We start from the raw sequence: 13,354 nt of genomic DNA, 5'->3' as shown, positions 1-13,354 counted from the left end.
CCTCAGGATGAGGGAGTTCAGGGAGAGACTCCCAATTTTTGCTGATAGTGGTTTTTCATGTTGCATAAGTAATTAAATGTTCATGGTGTTGTTTCAGTGCTCAAAATCACTGGAAATGTTTCATGCCTCTTCATGTTACTAGCAGGAGTAACAGAACAATTTCCCACTGAGGTGCATCCTTGGAGCTTGCACCCAACCAGCCCTGTCACACGGAATCAGCTAATCAGTGATTAACTGCTCCAAGAGCTTAATCATTCATTGCCAATCTAAATGACTGAATAAGTGTCTAATCACACATATGATATAAAAATAAATGCTTTTATTTATGCTCTAAGCAGAGGCTACTGGGATTTTGGCTGCCTTGCAGATCAGTCACATGGCCCCACCTCAGTGTGCAAACAAAAAGTGAGCATCCATGTGGATATTTCAACAGGCCCACCAGGGCTGGTACAAATGGCTGGGCAATCCCGACACTGGACATCACCACCAGCAACCACACTAATACAGTTTCTGCCCTGCCACTCTTCCCCCACACCCGGGGAGAGGGAAATTCTCAGAATCACAAAATAGTTAGGGTTGGAAGGGACCTCTGGAAATGATCCAGTCCAACCCCCCCACAGGTAGGGTCACTTACAGCAGGTTACATAGGAACACATCCATGTGGATTTTGAGTATTTCCAGTGAGGGAAACCCTGCATCACCTGCGCAGCCTGTTCCAGTGTTCTGCCACCTTTAATTTAAAAGAAATTCTTCCTTATGTTGAAGTTCAATGTTTATGGCCACTGGTCCTCTCCCTGTTGCTGGGCACCACTGAAGAGTCTGGCACCATGCTCTTGGCACCCACCTTTGAGATATTTGTATGTATTGCTGAGATTCCCTCTCAGTCTTCTCCAGACTAAACAGGCTCAGTTCCTGCATTCTCTCCTCATAAGAGAGCTGCTCCTGACCCCAAATCATCTTTGTGATCCTCTGCTGGACCCTTTCCGGTAGCTCCTTGTCTCTCTTTTATTGAGGAGCCCAGAACTGAACGCAGCACTCCAGATGCAGCCTCACCAGGGCCGAGTAGACGGACAGCACCACCTCCCCCAACCTTCTCCACTCTTCCCGATGCACCCCAGGATACCCTTGGCCCTCCTGGTCACAGGAGCACGGCCGGCTGATGGGCAACTTGTCATCCACCAAATCAGCCTCTAGCTGAGGAGGCGAGGCCAGCTCTGCTGACAGCAGACGCGTTACACTCGGTTGCCCGCACCGGGACCGGCGGAGGCCGGCGAAGGGCGCGGCGGCGGCGGCGGGGCGGGCCCGGGCGGATGAGCTCATCTGCGGGCGCCGCGGCCGCACCGTAGGGGCGGGAGGTGAAGCCGGCGCGGCGCCGGGCGCGGGTGGGTGGCGGCAACGACGACGGCGGCAGCAGCAGCAGCAGCTCGGGCGCCTGGCGGGGCCGGGCAGGGGACGGCGTGTCCCTGTGTGCCCGCGCACACGCCCCGGGAGCCGGCGCGCAGGCGGGGCAGTGGCCGCCGCTGTAAGTGTTCCTTCCTTGTCCGTCGCCCCCCCCGTCCCCGTGCTTCCGGCCGGGTCCTGCCGCGCTCGGCCGGACGGGCCGGCGTCCCTGTCCCGCAGCGCTTCCCGCCGCTCCGCCACGCCTAGTGAGAGGGAGGCGCTGCTGGAAGTGACAAAATTCTCCATCCCTGCCTTTCCTTACAAACTAAAAGGCTGTGCCCAGAGCTTGGGGAGCAGTGGAGGAGGCGGAATGCAAAGCAGTAGGGAGTGTGTGGCCGGCAATCGTTGCTGTCCTTTTTCACGCAGAGGGTCAATGGCCTGCTTGTGGGCTCCTGGTGTCCTGAAAGATCTTTAAACGTGGATCTTTTCGAATCTGTTACATCTGTTCCGCTCATTGTCCTCTTTAACAGTGGAAACATGTTGGTGAAACTTCTGTCTAAATGGTTGGCGGTGTGTAATTCATCTGGGGATCTCAGGTTAGTTGTGTGTTAGGTGCATTAGTACTCAGAATAATGCTTAGATTGCAGAGGTCGTTAAATGGCTGAGATGGCTTGTCAATGTCAACGTTGGAAAGACTTTTTCCAATTCCAGCCTTAAAGACTTCGTTCTTTGGCGTTGTAGGTAGTACTCATTAACAACAGCTGCATTAAGCTGAAGACAAGTCATTCTGTTCCAGCACAGATTTTATTTGGGTGATTCCTGTGTATGAATGTTGTCAGATATGTATGCTGCATATCCTGAAAGTCAGTCATACACAACCTTTCCATGTGTATTTTGAGTGAAAATAAAATCCAAGGTAGTTCCTGTTTAATGCTGTTCCGCATCTCTATAGAATCATTCACTTTGGAGGGACCACTGACGATTATCTAGTCCCTGCTCAAGCAGGGTTAGGTATAGCAAGTTACCCAGGCCCATGTTCACCTTGAAATCATTTTGTAAAATAAAAACTGGAAAATTCTGTCCTTATGCAAGTGTTGGTCATGGGGTTTGTTTTGTTTTTGTGGGGTTGTTGTTTTGTTTTTTAATTTTGGTTCAGTTTTTTTATTTTTTTTTTTTTTTTTTAAGGTTTTTTTTAATAACAAAGTAATGGTAAATTTGGGGGCAGAAAATTGTAAACCACATATTTGGTCTCTCTTTAAGTATTTGGTCATTACTGCAATAGAAATAATTGTCAATGGAGTAAAGATAGGTTAAGGGTAATATCAGGATACTCTTCCTAACTGCTTTATCAGTTTAAGTTATGCTTCTTTTTCAGTCTTGGGTGTTCTTCTTTGGGAATTAGTATTTTGGGGGCAGAAGGGGACTTCGGTTTTTTTTTGGTATTTCTCTTCTTATTTAAGCTGGAAGATGGAGTTTTCTTTCTTGGCTTGTCATTTCAGCTCATAGAAATAAATTTCTCTCGCTGCTAACTTGCTGCTCTAGTTGGTAAAGAAGGTCTTCCATTATACTCATTATTCCTATAGTTTTCAGACTTAAAAGGAGACTTCTGGAATGGTACCAGTTGTTTTATCAAGGGATATCAGTGAATGAATTAATTTTCACATCAAAGCCTCATTACAAAATGTGCTGAGTTTCTTGTGACGCAGAGTGAGGTCTGTAAGCTCTCTGCTGTGGATTGTTTTGTAGTAGTTTAACATGAGCAAATGCTTCTGTTAGCTTGTTTAAGCCTTACTTTCATCTATAGAACACATTCTTGCCTTAAAAAGGCTTAAGATCTCTTAGGTATTTGTCTTATGTGTGTATAGGGGAAAAAAGTTTGTAATTACCAAAAATAATGTATACATATTCCTTGGTATTTAAAGAGTAAAAATACTGTTGATGCTGGTGTTAAAAACTGAGTTCTTAGTAAGATCTTAGTGTCTTATATTGTGTGGAAAATGTATAAACCTGGATTTGGAAGGAGCTGCCTTGAAAGCAGTTTAAATGGCATTGGTTATAAAACTCTTCTGATTATAAAAAAGAGAATGTTTACCCAAAAGGCACTTTTTTTAAATTTTAAAGTTTCTTTAAATGTTAAGTAGAGAGCATTATGGCCTTAATTCTAACACTTGCTTGTTGAAAGCAATTGAATTAGCTTTTTTTTTTACAGATGAAGAAAATCATACTTGGCTGAAGGTGAAGAAAGTCCAAACATAGCTTTATTTTCCTGGTATAAAAAGGTGGTGTTTAAATGTGTGGCATATAGGGGAAGTCTGTGTCATGAAATTCTTCTACACCTTTTGAAGAATACCGTGAGTACGTAACACAAACAAGTTGTTCTCTGTGCTTGTTTGTGGATCAGGATATTAGCTTACATTACCAGCTCAGGTGCATGTGACAGGCTGTGGGCTAGAGTGGCTGTGCATGGAAATAGCTATCTCTGCTGACTGGTGATAAAAGCAGATGATTCTAGCAGGATTTCAAACAGGCTTAGCATAAATTGGTAACGTTCTTCTGACCATCCTTAGTTTGCTAGAAAACTAAATTAGCGTAAATTTCTATGGAGTTACTTAAATGGACTGTTATTTCAGGGAATGAGTTTGTATGAGGTGTGAAAAACAGAAAAGCTGAGATAGAAATGGGCAACATCTTAGGGATTGATGCCTGCTGCGTGTGTCAGCATTTGTGTGTTACTTTGTGTGACTCTGATTTTGCATGATAGAAAATAGTGGTATGGTTTGTAAGGCCTTACCACTATGGCCTTACAAATATTTGCATTGAAATATTTGCAGCAACTCAAATTTTATTCAAATATTTTGTAGCAACTCCATGCTGGGAGTTTTCCAGGGCTTGATAGATATCAACTACAGAGCTGTAACTGCTTGGATTGGTTGGAGACTTGATCTTCTATTGTACGGCCCTCTTTTCATTCATTTTTGTTTTCTAAGATTTTGGAAATGCATGAAAAACGACAGCTGCAGTTGTGCTCTGAAACAAGGTGTATTTTGTGTATGCTTTATGTTTGACATATGCCTTCATGACAAGATGCAGGACTACCTTTAACAGTTGTGTAAGCCATGACAGTGTCCCAGGTAAGACAGTCTTTCACTGGCTGGTGTAGCAGGAGTGCAGTGGAATTAGGCGTGTGCTTGGAAAGGGAGTAGGTAATTCAGTACATTCTTGGCAGTGTATTTCTAGCTCCTGACACTGTATTATGAAGTTATCTTTAATGACCACACATCTTCTGTTTTTCAAGGTGGGTTTGTTTGGGTTTTTTTTTTTTAAGTTTGTAAGCCTTTCACTTGCTTCCACCTAGTAGTGCCTCTGATGGACATTTCAGCAAGTTCAGAGGCTTTTCTAATTCTCTTATCTGAATTATTACTGTTAGAGTGGAATTAGACTGGAGTAGTTAGCTATTAGCATTTAAAATAACAGCTTCTTGGAATAACAGAATATCAGTATCAGGTATCATAATTGATCACTCTAGTTTTTAATGTGCTGTTTACAAGTTAACATGTAGACTCCTTTATATAACAGTTCTCCTCCTCCCTTTCCTGGTTCACCATTTGAAATGGGTGTTCTGTGTAGTTCAGCTGTCCCTGGGTTTTTTTTCCCCCTCAACTTTCACTGGACAGAATTATATTTCAAAGTTCTTCCCTATCTCTTTATTTCCTTTTTGCTTTTAACTTTAAAACCTGAGACTATGAGTTACAGTGTATTGTCTATCAAAAAGAAACTTTTTTTCTCCTCATTTTTAGGAAGCTTAATCTTGTCTACTTTGCAACCATGTTTTATGTTGCCTGGAAACTTTTTCTCATATCTGCTTTCAGAGACCTGTGTTTCTAATTCAGGCTGATGCTTTTTGTATTGAGTGGAAACAATGTTATACAAATATAATTCCCCAAAGGATCATATCTCTTCTGTTTCCCATTCTTCGGGTCTTTTATGCAATTCTATTATGTTGTGCTGATCAAGACTGGCTCTGTTAACGTTGGCCACCATCTGCTGTTATTGTTTATTCTTTTGTGAATATCTGTCTTCTAAAATATTAAAACATAAAACCAAATAATCAGCTTTCCATGTAATTTTATTTACCTTTATTACTTACAAAATGTATTTACAAAGTACATTTAATAAGAAAGATGCATTGAATTTAAGGTCTATCTTCAAAATATACTAGTAATTTTTTACATCTGTTTGAGTGAAAGAAGTATGACATGAAACACTGTTTATGAAATGATCACCAGGATTTTGTTGCAGCATTACAATTTCTAATTTTTTTTTTTTTTTTCATGCATGGAGTTCAGCTAGTGAACCTCCTTTTCTAAAGGTGAAATGCATTAATTGCACAGAAATGAAAACCAGATACTCATATTATGGGCGTAATATAGCAAAAAATACTACAGAAGACAATGTTGAATAAGAGATGTATTTCAAAAAAACATGTCAAAAATTTTTTATGTGATGCCAGTACCTTGATATATGTGTAAGATAGCAAACAACTTATCATACCAAATTCAAAGAATATTTCTCAGAACAGCATATTTATGAAGCGGTATTAAAAGATGTACTGTTTGCATGCACAAAGCTTGAATATGCGCAGAGAATTTTCAAGGTGTACAGCAAGGGTTTTGCATCAGAAGGTGAGGTAATGTGTTTCCTGTATTATATCAACACCATGATTAGAATTTGTTCTCTTAACTTATTAAGGAAAAATGAAAAGAAATACAGAATGAATGACAAATTCTGGACTGAATTAGTTATATGATTGTATGTAGTTTGGGAGTTAAGTTTTTTACACTCCATCTCAGTCTGTACTTAATTTGTCACAAAAAATGTAGGAAAGAATTCTTCCTTTGTAGGAAAGAATCCTTCATTTGTTTACCTAGGCTTGACTTGCAAATTTGTATAGCATTGCAGCTCCTGTTGATTCTTCCTAGGATTTTGATAGGTTGTATTTTAGTACCAGCAGTAGTAATCAATTTGGAGGGATAATAATACAATGATTTATTTATAATTTTTGGGAAGACTTGATTGAAGAAAAGACACCATGAAATTATATAATATAATTCATGAAGTTATATAATAACAAATATAATTTGTTCAAATGCAGTTGGAATCAAATGGTAAATAAAATAATTTTTTACTGCCTGTTCAGTTAAACCCCCCAAATTATCACATATTTATGAAAAGACATCACAGTCTATACAAAGAAGAGCATGGGGTTTACATATTTGATAGTTGCACAGCTACCTTTTTCCTCCTTACCAGTCCCTAGTACCTGTCATTACAACTCTTTTCTTCTGTGAGTGCACATATACTTTCTCTGTATATCATCTCAGTGGTTTAGTCATGTTGGACCAGTGAGGGACAGTCTATGTGTAGATTCTAAATTTCAAACAAAGGATCAGTATGTTGTTTTACAATATCGTTGAACTATCACTACTGATTGAAAGAAATGTACAGATACCTAGACTTTAAACAAATATAAAAAAATACATATAAATAATTTTGTCCTGTTTAGTTATGTGTTCTGAGAATGATCCTTTTAAAAAATATGTGAAAAGTTCAAGACCTTTTAACTCTGGTATTATATTCTGTTGTAATTTTTATCCTCCTCTTTTGCTGAAGTGCATCCTTCCTTTACCATTTTTTGCTTGCATTTTTTTCACTTGGCTTTATTTCAAGTTTGCTTTAGTGTGATTCCTGTGTTATTTGTTTCATTGCTACAGAGGTTGTGTGTGTGGTTATTCAGTGCCCTGATCTTTTACTTTTTCCTTGATAATAAAAGGCTGTCTTTATAAGTGTCCACTGTCTATTTCAGCATCCAAATAAATGGTTCATTCCTGTATTTTCTTCTTGAATAAAACTGATAATTCCCCAAGGTGGTTGAGGTCCAATATTTGATAAGCCACCCAGAGCCTGAAGGAGAAGTAGATAGCCATCTTGTCTAGGACACAAGCATTTATCCATGTATTTGAATGTCATAAAATTAGCAGTGCTGTTCATGACAATGACAGAGAACACTGTTTCATGGGAGTGTATTTTGGTATTCTTATACTTAAAATTGTGTATTTTTGTTCTCATTCTTTATTTTCTCATTCCCTTTTCATTAAGTGTTTCAGTTCAGTAACGAAAAAAGCAGCTCTACAGAATACAAAAACCAATCAATTTTTACAGTTTTAGAAAATTAGCTCCATGTAATGCCTTGGAATGCATGGAGGATAATTGTATTTGCAAGACAGCTTAGTTTTTTTGCTTGTCTTTTCTCCATGCCCCTCTGGGGAGAGGCTGCCTACCTTTGCTGTACACATCCAGTCAGAACCTGGGGTATAGCAGGTAATCTTCCCTAATTGTCTTTTCCCAAGGCTGGCCTCTCCTCCCTACAATTGTATGCATAGGATAGTACTCACTTTTTATAAAAGATGTCAGTATTATATTATAAATATTTACAAATTAAAAATGTGTTTGTGCAAAACAGAGTTTGAATGTTAGTTAAGTGTTGGGTTTTTCCCCACCAAGTCACTTTATTTCTTTACTCTATCACCAATAATTACTTGACCTGCTAGCAGTCATGAGGTTTTTGTAGTCAGAAAAAAATCCAGGTAACGTTAGGTTCAGTCCACAGCATTACACACAGACATTATAGATATGTTGCTCATGTTGCTTGAATTTACTGAGCTATTTCAGTGAAAGAACCTTCTGATGTGAGCTTGTTGCTTGGGTATGTTTGCAGAAGTACTGAAAGATTGTTAAAAATTCAAAGGAAGGTTTTTCTCAGCTTGCTGTCAAAGACAGCCCTGAAAGAGCTCTTTCTGATAGCTAGAAAGCCGCTGAGGTAGGGATACTTGCTATGATTTTGTGCTTTGTGTGAAACTAATTTAGGAAACTATATGGACAGTTTCTTGCTCTGAGCCTTTCTTTACTACTTAATGATAGTAGCTTTATAGCATGCCCTGGATTCCTACAAAAAAGATACAGCAAGTCTTTAGGGAGTCTGAGTTCCCATCTGTGCTGACTTTGAGAACTATATAAAAATTGGCTTTGGATAGTGAAGTCTATGATGAGGTGTAAAACTGAAATAGATTGTGCATGTCACAATGGAGTATCTGTTCTCTTAAGGCAATTAGAAGCAGGTCTGGCTGCCTATCATGGTGAGTGTCACTCATGGTGAAATGCCAGGAAGATAATTGTCTGTATTTCATCCTCTGATATCTATTCGTCATCTAGAAAGCAAATAGAAGGGACTTAAGTGGGCTAAAAGTGCATGACTTTGGCTCAATGGTCATAGCAAAAATGTGCATGTCAGTTCAACTTTGCGATGAACTTCTGCCTATTGTTGCAACAAATGTTGGTGCATGTTAGTAGTTTTGTGCCTTTATAGGTATTTACATATTTTCCAGTGAAAAGACTTCTTGTTCTCTGTAAGGTGCTATTCTGATTGTTGTGAGTTTCCAGCTACAAAAATGTAATTATATACCTCAGGTATTTAAGATTTTAAAAATCTTGATGAGCAGTCTCAAAGGAATACTTGGAATGCACTCCGTGTAAATTGGCTCATTTTCTTGTAAGTGTTGATATAAGAGTGGTTGTAATGTGGAAAGTATATTAATCTGTGGACAAGCATTGTATATAGGAATTTATTACTCTAAAAATTTAAAATCTATGAGGTGATTTAGACTTTTGTTATTTAAAATCACAGCAGAGATATATCACTATGTTTTGATACTTTTGGTTGTTTCTATCAGTTTATAAAATCTGTCTAGAAATACTTTTTTTATTTCAATATCTTTGAAATGAAAGTGTTTGAGTTCTTATCTGAAGAATACAGCCACTGGTCCTTGACAGCAAATCCTGAAGCAAGCAGATGCCATTCTAGCCTGATGCCATTGTGTGGAGATACAATCACCCTTTAGCAGTACTACTGCTAGGCAGTAGTACTACTGCTAGGCAGCTGGACTTCCAATAGATTTAGAATCAATGCATTTCAGAAATGGTTGTGAGATGATTTTCTTTCTTTTTTTTTTTTTTTTTCTTTTTAGAGTGCAAGAAGTGGATAAACTACAATTTCAATACCATAATCTTATTCAGAATTATTTTTAGCACTGGGAGACTGAATATTCTCCTTCTGGAGTTATCGTATGTCAGAATTGTCCAAGGCTTTGTAAAACTGTTGCCCAATAGATGAATATGGAGACACAGCTAGACCCCATGAAGGATGACTTGCCTTTAATGGCAAACACTAGCTACATGCTTGTAAAGCACTATGTGTTGGACTTGGATGTGGATTTTAAAAGTAAAGTTATTGAAGGCAGCATAGTTTTGTTCTTTGAGACTGGGAGCCAGTACAGGAGCACCAGCAGTGCTGGCAAAGAATGCTGCCAGTCAGAGTTTGATGAAACCTGTAAAATGAGGGCATCTGAACCCTGCCACATTCCTATGATAAATGTTAGTACCTGTTCATCTAAAACTGAATGTAATGATTTTGCTGTCAGTGGTAAAGAAGAGGAAGCTACTTCCGATGAAAACAGTAACCATAGCAACAGTGAACAGGCTTCTGGGATTTCTAGTTCAAAGGACTGCTGTGACACAGAGGATCGTGGAAACAAGGATTTTCTGCTGGTATTGGATTGCTGTGATTTATCTGTACTAAAGGCTGAAGAGGTAGATGTTGCTGCTGTGTCAGGCATTGAAAAATTTACAAGGTCTGCCAAACTAACTGGTGTTCCAAAGGAGCTGGAAAATCTCAGGAATCGGATTGTACATGAACTTGTGAGTTTACCTGCAGATCGCTGGAAGGAACAGCTATACTATTTTACTCACTGTAGCCAGGCACCTGGCTGTGGGGAGCTTCTGTTTAGTACTGGCACCTGGAGCTTGGAGATAAGGAAATCAGGAATTCAGACTCCAGTGGACTTTCCTCATGCAATAAGAATATGGTACAAAACCAAGCCAGAGGGAAGATCTGTCACATGGACTACAGACCAGAGTGGCAGGTATGTAGCTGTTTGCTGAAAGCTTTGTATGCAATAAATTTAAATAGGTGCAAGAATGGAGAATCATATAATTGCTGACCAACTGTGAAGACAATGAGAACACTGTTCCACAGTTTTCATTTCATCCTTGGTTTGAATCCTTTTGCTGTCCTGTAGAAGAACAGACAATCTGTCTGCTTGTGAAACCCTAATGGACTCGAAGATCACAGGCCTGTCTTAGTGATTGTGTTTGCTCTTTCTGAGTGGGAGTAAATTATTTGTGTGTATTTCAATAAGTCTATGCAGGAAATGGGAAATTATCATTTAGGGAAAGAAAAGGTATGAATGACAGGTTACTTTGTGCTCTTTTTCCTTCCTGGCTTACACAGCATAAAGTTCAATATACATAACATTTAACAGAATTACTTCATAATTAGTCCTTTATTAATATTGTAATCAGCTTAGAAATACAGTCTTTTCCTGTTTAGTCTCTCATAATCAGCTTTCAAAATCTTCATCTATAATGTTAAGAACATAGATGATAGCAAATGAACAGCAAACTGAAAGAAGAATTGGCATTATATCTAGTGTTAGTGAAAAGGACATGGTATTGCACTGAAATCTTCAATATAAGCCTTTTATAGAAGGGAAACTACGATCCACTCTTGACTTCTACTACTGTAATTGTTTTATTGGAATGTTGAAAGGTGGTTGTTTAATGGCTGTTATTTCTTTCTGATGTCTAAAAAGCCGGAACAAAGTTGGAATAAGGAACAAATTTCACCTAATTGAATACTTGCTTTTCTTTCCCAGACAAGAGATAGATGGTTACCATTTATTTCAGTTATATTTATATAAATTAAGTCTTTTCATTAGCATCTGTGTTGGTGAGGAAAATGAGGCCTTTTGATTGTATTTCTGGTGGTTAGGAAATTCTGCTACTAATCTGTAAGCACCATCAAGTCCAGAAATGTCTCATTCATGTTCATTATTTCTTTCCCTTTCTTTCCTCACTCCCTGAGGAGCTATTTTTGGTATGAGTTTAGGAAATTTAACTTGATATAGTACCCTTATATCTGAAAACTCTGAATTTTGACTGCATGTGAAGGAAGAGCAATTACCCGTGATCATGTGTCTATGTCCACCTGCCCAACTAACTAATGTTAGCAACACTCAGCTGGTATAGGACTCCTCCTCTGTGTGTTTTGAGCATTTGAATGTTTCTTTTGAACATTTGAATGTTTCTTTTAAGTATCTAAATCATAAACAGTTTTGACTCTTTATAACCCTTTCACTGCAAAACATTTACTTCAGTGACACTTCATGGCAGCTGTACACAAATGGATGGAATTTTGTGGATCAGTAATGGAACAGAAAAAGCAGGCTTGTCATGGCTCCAGCAGTTTGATGGTAAAAAATAGTACAAACCGATTTATTATTAGGCCTACGTAGGGTATTCCAAAAACTAATGCCTGTCAGAAAGTAAGTTTTCCTAGCATAGTCATTAGAATCTTTCTTGGTATCTTTTTAAAATCTAATTCTATATGTGATAAGCCCATAAACATTGTGGTAAATCTCATATTGCCATAGGAGGATTCTTCAGATTTTTCCAAATTATGTACCTGGTGCTTTTTTTTTTTTCAGATGTCAAATCCTTTGCCAAAGGAGTCTATGCTGTGCTTCCAACCCTGAAGAAAAGTATATAACAAAGTACACACATTATATAACCACTTCCAGTGTTTCCTGTAATTTAACACTAGTACAATATTTTGAAATTTAGCCTATGCACAATTTTATCAAGAGTTCCATTTAATTTGTTTTAAAGAATGATATATTATAATACACAATAAAACCCAGCTGAAACAAAGCTTTGTGGGATGAGTTTAGGCAAGATCAGATATGTGTGTACAAACATGTTATCACAGCAGGACACACTCCTGTTTTTAGTAGAGGAACTGAATATGTGGAATTTCAGCATTTACCTGTCCAAGCTTTTGGGGCCAAAGAAAAAAGGCAACGATGGAGCTGACTTGTGGTGAGGGAAGGAGGGAAAATATAAAGGAATGACCAGGACACCTACCAAAATACACTTGATGAGAGGGACACTTTTGACCTCTCTAAATTTGGATGCTAGTTCCTTCCATCACTGGTGTGATGACACAGGTGTATGTACAGCTGGGTCATAAGGCATGTTAGAGAGCTAATCTAATTGAAAGTAAGTAGAGGGGGGAAAAGAATAGAAGGGAATAAGATGTGTTTGGAAAATAATACTGAGGTTAGTTTGGAAGGTAGAGTTATTTACTACAAATTAGAAAATGTGTCATGAAAATAGATGTTTATTTTTCAGTGGCATAAGTTAGTGTTGTTCTGTGCTCTTGGAAGCTGGAAATGCAGGAAGGGAATAAAGGTTTTCTTCATAGACAAGGTTTGGTAGAATAAGATAGTCCAGAACCCTGGTAGGTCACAGACTAAACCTAAGAGGCTCTCCTCAGCTGTGGGGAATCTCTACTGTTATTTTGTTTAATTTTGTTCCCAGTAATGGGAACATGGGAATATAAATATTTGAGCAATTAATGAAGTATTTTGAAGTTCACTGGATTATTTATGTGATATGCAATGACTTCTAAAGACTGACAAATTATATGGATAGAATAGAAAAGTAAAACAAACAAAGAAAAGCAAATCACAAACCCCCCCCCCAAACCAACGTCCAAAAATCACAAACAAACAAACCCCCCCCCCAAAAAAAAAGCCAAAATCAAACCTCAAATGTAGGCAAACCCTGAGTACAAAACAAATGGATTTGATATTCCTGAATATAAAATTCATTCATCTTGTACTCAGGGTTTGCCTCTTTTTTTGTTCATTTTTATTTTTTGTTTACTTGTCATAAAGCTGTCCAGAGGAGTGACCAGAGATGCCACTCCTGTGTTTTGTGAATGTTTTGTGGATGCTTGTTC

At 38.5% G+C, this 13,354-nt stretch overlaps 1 protein-coding gene across 4 annotated transcripts in view; it reads left to right on the top strand.

The window, feature by feature from the left end:
* Nucleotides 1-1,404: 1,404 nt before the first annotated feature.
* AOPEP (aminopeptidase O (putative)) overlaps nt 1,405-13,354 on the top strand; it is a 196,385-nt gene continuing 184,435 nt past the window's right edge. Inside the window, exons 1-3 of one of the 4 annotated variants that reach the window (XM_054004177.1) lie at nt 1,405-1,522; nt 9,462-10,415; nt 12,039-12,104. In XM_054004177.1, the coding sequence (XP_053860152.1) occupies nt 9,604-10,415; nt 12,039-12,104 (878 nt within the window). In that variant the 5' untranslated portion in view covers nt 1,405-1,522; nt 9,462-9,603. Of the gene's footprint in view, nt 1,523-1,927; nt 1,977-9,461; nt 10,416-12,038; nt 12,105-13,354 lie in introns of those variants that run through there. The other 3 variants (XM_054004176.1, XM_054004178.1, XM_054004179.1) reach the window with 3 other exon arrangements.

Source organism: Vidua macroura, chromosome Z (assembly GCF_024509145.1).
Source record: "Vidua macroura isolate BioBank_ID:100142 chromosome Z, ASM2450914v1, whole genome shotgun sequence".
NCBI classification, from domain to species: Eukaryota; Metazoa; Chordata; class Aves; order Passeriformes; family Viduidae; genus Vidua; species Vidua macroura.
The sequence above is the reverse complement of the archived record's forward strand: the minus strand, read 5'-3'. Positions and strand labels throughout refer to the sequence as shown.